This window comes from Citrus clementina, unplaced genomic scaffold (genome assembly GCF_000493195.1).
Source record: "Citrus clementina cultivar Clemenules unplaced genomic scaffold, Citrus_clementina_v1.0 scaffold_5, whole genome shotgun sequence".
NCBI lineage: Eukaryota > Viridiplantae > Streptophyta > Magnoliopsida > Sapindales > Rutaceae > Citrus > Citrus x clementina.
In genome coordinates this window covers 43,137,911-43,145,879 of record NW_006262201.1, presented here as the reverse complement: position 1 = coordinate 43,145,879, position 7,969 = coordinate 43,137,911, and the positions used below count along the sequence as shown (strand labels likewise).

Below are 7,969 nucleotides of genomic sequence, written 5' to 3'. Positions count from 1 at the left end.
AAAGAATAGACTTATAATCCAAAGATTGAATTGATTGGGTTCGCTGGCTAACCCGGCGTACCTTTTCCTCGATCAATCCTCCTTTTCTGTCAATCACTACTACTTTGAAATCTGATTGAAACCAAAAGAAAAAAGTAAAAAAAAAAAAAAAAAGAATGCAGTTTCTCACAGTCTAATCGTTCGTCCAGACCGAACTCCAACGAAGCTCGATGTGGGAGAGTACTCTTCTCTTTCATCCTAATCTACCTATGATGCCAGTTAAGCTCCCAAGGTGTGCATTTCTTGCCAAATAGAGGACAACTGGTCCCTAATAACCAAAATTACATGAAACTTTCTTATCCGAGATTTCACTTTTGAAACCATGCAGAAAGTGTATGGAAGTAACTAATGTACGCGGGCAATCTTCTTCTCATACCCAATGAAGCTTCTTTTCTTCTAATGTGCAGTCCTACCTCAAATGAAGAAGCCATATTCTCAAGCAAGTAGCAGTGCTCACTTTCCCAATAAGGACAAAAATAAGCACAAAAACTCCAAATTGACATAAAAACCTTCAAAAGAAGATAAAGTATTAAAGTTGCTCATTAAACATTAATTGACGAGTGAATTTCTTTATGATGTTTGTGATTAGTTGAATTATGACTTGTTGATATTCGACCATAATCTAAAATATGAGATTTTTTCTAAGTGGCTGAAGCAATTCAAGAGATGAATGATGAGACAAGTAGCTCGAAAAATCATGTTGGTAATTTTAAAACGTCATTCATGGTAATGACTATTGAAACAAAGGAAGAAGCTCAAAGTTATGGTCAACAAGAATGATTTTGGGTTCGGGTTCGAATTGAACTTCATCTAAGATTAGATGGGTTTCCAATGAGGTAACTAGTAGGAAATTTGTGCACCCATCAAGGAAAGCATTTTCTTAAAGAAAAAAAAAACATCTGGCTGAAAAAAAAAATGAAGAAAGAGCTGCGCTAGGTAAAGAGAATATAGATAAAGGAGGTACTGCCAAGTGTGGGTGAAAAATAGGGAGAATCAAAATCATATTAATTGTGGAGAGAAAAATGGAGGAAAGAAAACGACAAGTATTTAATAATATGATGAGTCGCCTATTAAATTTTAGTTTTGTTATTAATAAAATTGAAAGTCAGCTTTAATTTAACCCATTGATTTGGTTGGCGTTGAAAAGTCAAGATTTTGCGTTTATTATTGTATTAAGAAAAGCGGGTTCCCAGCCCATGAGTTTCATTGTTGGGACCTGGCAGCTGGAACTCACAATACCTACATACGTACACATGCATGCGTCAATTGGTTAATAATCAACCGACAATAATTCGATAATGGGGGTCGGTCAACGGTCAATCAATAGCTAGCAAGCATGCATGCATCTTGTCGGATTCTTTAGCATTTGGCTTGCACGAAGACGCCCATCGAGAAGATCCAAGTTCTAACTATTTAGACAACACCATTTAATGACAAAACATATATCCTACAAGACTACAAATTAGTTATTAGGTATTAAAATTGGGTAATTACAGTGTTAAAGTATTTAGTAAATATTAATTATTATGATTTAGAAGTGAAATTAATTTGATTTATTACTTATATCCTAAAAAATCTATAATATTTTTGTTAAAGTTATTATTTAAAAATCATATTTAATATACACTATTAACTTTTATTTTATAATTACATCTTTTTTTACTAAATATTATTTTTATTTCATAATTATATATATATTAGTTTAAAAAATATAACACTTTAATACCATGGCCAAAGTTGATGCGATGAATATACATATTAGGCTTGTTTTTTCATTAATTTATTATTATTATTTTTATATAGTTTATTAAATTTAATTTCAGTTCAATTTTCTGTTTCAAGATTCTGCCACTAAATGGCAAATAGAACGGTCAACTCTTGGGCTTGTGCATCATAATCCTTTCCTTGGAACAGGCCACGCAATTTTCTGCCTTGCTAGATCCATAATTAATTTTTGGCTGCCCAAAATCTAAATTAGGTTTTCAGTTTCCTACGTTCCCCATAATTCAAGTACAAGAAAATTAATTAAAAATTATTCGGTCGAATACAATCGTGCATCGGCATAAGTAATTATTTGAGAAAGAGAGTTAGTGCCAGCGCTTCAATAATCGTGGAAATAATGACATGGCCGGAGCCCGAGGACACCGAATGAAAGTCCCTTACATACATACGTATTTCTTCCGCACAAAACCTAGTTAAAAATAAATTATCAGTACCAATTCCTTCATAAATTCCTAAAGAAAGAAAATGAATCTCCTTAATATACAGCTAATTAATTTCCTGTTCGCTAACGTATAGAACTTGGAAATAACAATATTAAATTACAAACTTAACATTGATGAACGTGAACACAGAGAATTATTGTATATCACAGAATACACATATAGCTGTAGGTAATTAAGTTAACAAGTTCCGTAAGAAGAAATAAATATCCTGGGTAGCTACTTGCTACTGGCTACTAGCTAGGACAGAGGACAGGGATGTGAGATAGAGAGACATAGGTAATTAATGAAATTGTTCTGAAAAGGAATAAGGAATATTTGTATTATTAATTATTATTTAATGGATCTATCGAGTTGAGCTGGTACAGATCAATGGAGTGGAGTACTAATTAATTAGACAACGTCTGTACGTATGAGTGTATGACAAATATACTATGATCTTAACAGAAAAATACTAAGCTCCTGAGCGGAGCTGCCCTCAGGATTAATCATGTGAAAGGACTGGGAGTGAAGGGAACCAACAACCCTGTGGAAAGAAGCACGTAAATACATGAGAAGTTCACCATTATGAGGATGGCCATGTTGAGAGCAGCTGGTGGGAGGGGGAGGCAAGACCCCAGCACCGACAGAAACAGAGTGCATAAGGCTGAGGACAGAGGCATCCGTCTGCGTCACATGCCTTCTAATGGCGAAGCCCACCTTCCTTCCGTTGCAGTACATGGACCAAACGGGGACGCTGAAGAGAGAGGAGGAGCATGATGATGAGGATGAGGATGAGGATGATACAAGTGCTATGCGTAGGAGGCCGTGCTGCATCTCTCTGGCGAGGTAAGCCGTGGGGACGGTGAATTCAAGGAGGAGGAGAGGGGAGCTGCGAGTGTCGTATTGCAGGCAGAAGCTGACGCGGCCTTTGCGGTACCCAAAGAAGGTGCCTGTTATTGATCTTGCGGTGGTGGCGTTGAAGGATGATTCATGACGATCATCATGAGTAGTTGTAGTACTAGTATTAGAGTTAGAACTATTAGTATTTCTTTTACCACTAGTACAAGCTGTAGTAATGTCGTCGGAATCGGTTGAATAAAGTTGTGCAGAAGCAGAAGCTGCAGGTGTGTGAGTCTCGTCGTCTGAAACAGAAACTGAAGGGTGCTGCTGGAAGCCGCCGCAACAAGCTGGGACCATGCACTCCACTATGGAACGAAATGATCTCCGAAATCTGACTTCTCTGCTGCCACAGTCCACCGAGGTAGGAGTGCTGTCCATTATATAACTCATATGAAGACGGCCGCCTCTTTCTCTTTCTCTTTCTCTTTCCCTTCCCAAGTCGATCATCATCCTCATGGTCGGGATCAATATGATGGATCTTAACTCACTATTATTAATTCTATTCTATGTATATCTTCTTAATAATTTACACATACGTGCAGCTGTAACATTATTTTAACAATACTACTACTACTACTGGCACTGGTGGGTGATCATCAATGCATTCATATGTGTGTGTGTGTGTGTGTGTATGAATGAAGTATCTATCTATCTCTATATATATATACACACACATATAGTGAGAGAGAGACAGAGAGTGAAAGTTATGTGCTTATGCATAATGTACATTATATTTAATAATTTGATTAAAGGATATATTATGTAATATAATTAAGCAAAAACGTTGCCAGAAAATTGTTTTAACTAGACATACAACATATAATATAGATTATGAATGCAATTTAACTAACTATTCCAACTAAAATAGAGAGTAAGGACTATTTTTTAACGGGCGGGGTTAATTTCTCATCCGTACTTAATAGATATAATATAATTTTAAAATATTCAAGCAATAATATATGACATTATAATTAAATTAGATTATTATTTATCGATAGATTTGTTTATTAATTACCGTTGTCCCTTTAAATTTTGTGTTTTAGAAATGAAAAATGATGGTTTCATTTTTAATGCAATAATATATAACATTTTTATATTTACAATTAAGAAGAAGAAGAAGAAGAAAATGAGAGTAAAAAGTAAAGAAACTTTTTCTTTTTCCCTTTTAATAGTTTCATGTTCTTTAAATTATCATCTTGTTTTATAAAATTTCTTGTATTTTTATTTAAGTGTGGCTAATTCATGCTCATAGAATCTAATAATTAATAAATTTTAAAAAAAATTGTTTTCCTTAACAAGAGTTGAATTTAAAACTCTTTAAAATCATATAAATAATTTTAATAATTTTAATACTGAACTGCAGCACTATCACATATGTGAAGTAATTATAAGCTGAGTTAAAATTGTTTTTTAAAATTTTTTGAAGTTATTTATATTAAGGAGAGGGAGAAGCAGGATGAAAAAGCCTATAAATAAAGTAGGGCAAATTTTTATTTATTTTTTTATTTTTGAAAGAAAAGTAGGGCAAATTAATTGAAGGAGGAAGGGGGAAAAGGGACGGAAGGCATGCAAACAAAGTGAGTGTGTGGTACTGATACTGATACTGATGGTGCGGGGCCCGGCGACCACGGGGAATCGTAAGCAATAATTCTGCCCACGAGGGTGTACGGGTCCCACTACTTTCCTTTCTTTTGTTTTGTTTGTAAACTCAATTTGAGGTGGTGGGCTGGTGCTGCGCGTGAAGTAAACGCCTTTTTATGATTGTGAATGCTTGAACGGAGCGTTTGAAAATATATATATTTATAGAAAAATATCCATCATTTATCTGTTTTTTTTAATATATAATTTTTTTATTAAAATCTATCTAAAGTTATATTTTATTTTACTTTTTTATTTTCATTTGAAACTTATTAAGAAAATTAATAAAAATTTTAAAAAATTATTATTTTATCCCCAAACAAAAATTATAATTTCACTCTAAAAAATATAAAAAATAACCAAATTTAATAATATATATCATTATTGGTACGTTAATAAAGTATAAAAAAATCTTAATTACTAGAGATTATAACTCAATAAATAATAAAACTCTACTTATCTCAAATTCAATTGATAATTTATGAGATTAGACTATTTTTAATACTACTGTTATATTTTAGTATTCTAATTATAGACATATTTAAAAAAAAAATCATGCATTTGATGGTTGTACAATTAATTTCTTTATTGACCGATGGGGAAAATAATTAGATGTAATCTGATTATTTTGACAATTTTTAAGGTGAAATTGTAATTTTCGTTTTGGGGGTAAAATAATCATTTTTTTAAATTTTCGTTAGTTTTCTTAATGATTCCAAAAGGAAGTGAAAAAGTGAAACAAAATGTAACTTTAGGTAGATTTCAGTAAAAAAAAATTATGTATTTTTAAAAAAATAAAAAAATAAAAAAAATAAGTGGATGGTGGATATTTTTTCTATATTTATGGAAACTAGAAAGTTGCATATATGAGTAAATTTTTCATTATAAAAATGAATAATAAAGCGCTGAGATCAAGTGTGGACTAGACGACTAGTTACTAAATTTCAAAATGAAGTGCGCAACTGGCACGATCGTTCGTTTCCCCACTCGCCACGTGTTTCATTAATTTGATTTCTAAGCATTTTAAATTTACAAGAAAATTGATAACTTTTAATTTTATTTTAATATTACTATCTTTATGCTGACAAAATTTCCCTTAATATCCTCGTTCTCTTTCCCTCTCCAAGTTTTTTTCTCCAGCCCATGCCCACAGCAACTTCTTCTTCTTCGTCAATTTCTTTTCTTTCTGTTTTACTTTTTGAAGACTTGGAAAAAATATCAAAATTCGGATATGGCACTTTTTTGGTGTATACGGTCTGCTCTGCATGGTTAGAATAATCTTTTTTATTCATTTTTTAAAATAAAAAACGTTTTAAACCCTTTTAAAAAAAAAAAAAAAAAGAAGGAGATTGATCCAACTGAGGATTGGATTTTGCTGTGAGTCTAATGCAGGCATCATTGCAAAAATGACTGCAGTTCTTGGCGATCAAATTATACGCATTCCCTCTATACTCTTCTGCGAAATCCTCCACCACTGTCATCACTTCCAGAGGCGCCGTATCAGTTTTCCCATTCAAAATCAACTTCGCTCGCACTGTTTTGGCTCTCCCTCAAAAATCCCAGTAAGTCGGCTACTCCTGAGCTCCAAACGAATACTCCACTTCATGAACTGCATTTACACAAACAGCAGATTGAGCATTTTAGCACGTACCCAGAAGAGAAAACCACTAAACACACACAAAAATTGAAATGCTTGCTACCCAGAAACCGAAATCACAAAATGCACCTAAAGTTCAAATCTTGAACTGCATACATTTTCTTGCACATTCCCATCAACCAAACAGACCATGTTAAGGAAGCCAGCTAAATTTACTTGAAGCATGAGCAGAACCAACTCCACAAAGCATTTACTATAATTCTATAAATAGCTAAGAGTGATCCAACAAGTGCATTGTCAGATGTAAAACAAACCCAGATAGAGATTTAACAATAACTTTAAAAAAGAAGAAAAAACAAACCTTGAACAACGGAATGATAAACTCCAAGACCGAGCCAATCTGCATAGCCACTAAATGGGGCATTGAGATGCACTGCGACATCAAAATAAAAAATAAAAAAGAAACAAAAGAAATTGAAGAAGAATAAGTTGGAATTGGGCAGAAGAAAAAGAATAGAACTTGGGGAGAGGGAAAGGATGAGGATATTACGGTAAATTTTCAACATAAAGATAATAATATTACAATTAAAAATTAAAAGTTATTAATTTAAAATTGTACAGAAATCAAAATTACGAGACACGTGGGAGACTTGACAGTCCGTACCACTTCCAGCATGCGCGTGTGTGTACAGTAGAGGAATCTTTTATGTTATTCATGGAGGGATCTTTTAATTTTTTAATTTAAAAGAAAAATAAATAAATATTTTTAATATAACATATTTTTATTCAATAATATATTAGAGTGTCACTTAATAATTAAAGAATTTCTCATACTTAACTCTTTGTGTATATATATAACTTTCAGTGACTATGTTCAATTTACATATAAGTTAAAAAAATAAAAAATTATGGATTTTAAAGTATTATAAAATAATATATATGTATATATTAAAATATATTTTATATTTTAATTTTTTTCCTTACTTTATAAATAAATAGAGGATGATAGATAGCAGAGCGATTAATAATTAATTGCAATGAGAGAGGATGGAAGAGGAAGTAAAGTAAGAAACTGGCAATGGTGCTCTATCATTCACCATTGAGCATGCACGAGGGCAATGATTAGACCCAAGTCCCAACCAGTCTTGCCTGTCTCTAGCTTTTGTCGCTCCTGGGACATGCGCTCACCTTTCATCATCTCATCCTCTCCATTTAATGATTTATTTATGTCATTTTCTTTAAAATTTATGTTTATTGCAATAATTAATTACAACACTAATTTGAAAAAAAAAACATGGGATTTTTAATATTAATTAAACTCAATGATTAATCATTTACATTTGGGCTGTAATTTGTAAATGATGGGTTCATCATATTCTTTCATTCATTGACGTAGTCAATTTACCAACTTCTTTCTATTAAGAGAAAAAAAAAAAAAAAAAGAGAGAATGAAGAAATAATAGCTAGCTATCAAGTTTCCGCAGACTTTGTCCGCAAGTTTACGGGTCAATTATGATTATCCTCCTTTCGTTTTGTCATTCACATCGACGACATTTCGTGAAACGACCAGAGCCCTATTAATTCGAGATGG

General features: G+C 32.6%; 1 protein-coding gene across 1 annotated transcript; it reads right to left on the bottom strand.

Moving 5' to 3' along the window:
* Positions 1-2,380: 2,380 nt before the first annotated feature.
* LOC18041260 (protein MIZU-KUSSEI 1) lies at positions 2,381-3,759 on the bottom strand. Its single transcript, XM_006435427.2, has one exon. The coding sequence runs from the start codon at positions 3,597-3,599 to the stop codon at positions 2,694-2,696; it is 906 nt and encodes a 301-aa protein (XP_006435490.1). The 5' UTR covers positions 3,600-3,759; the 3' UTR covers positions 2,381-2,693.
* Positions 3,760-7,969: the final 4,210 nt, after the last annotated feature.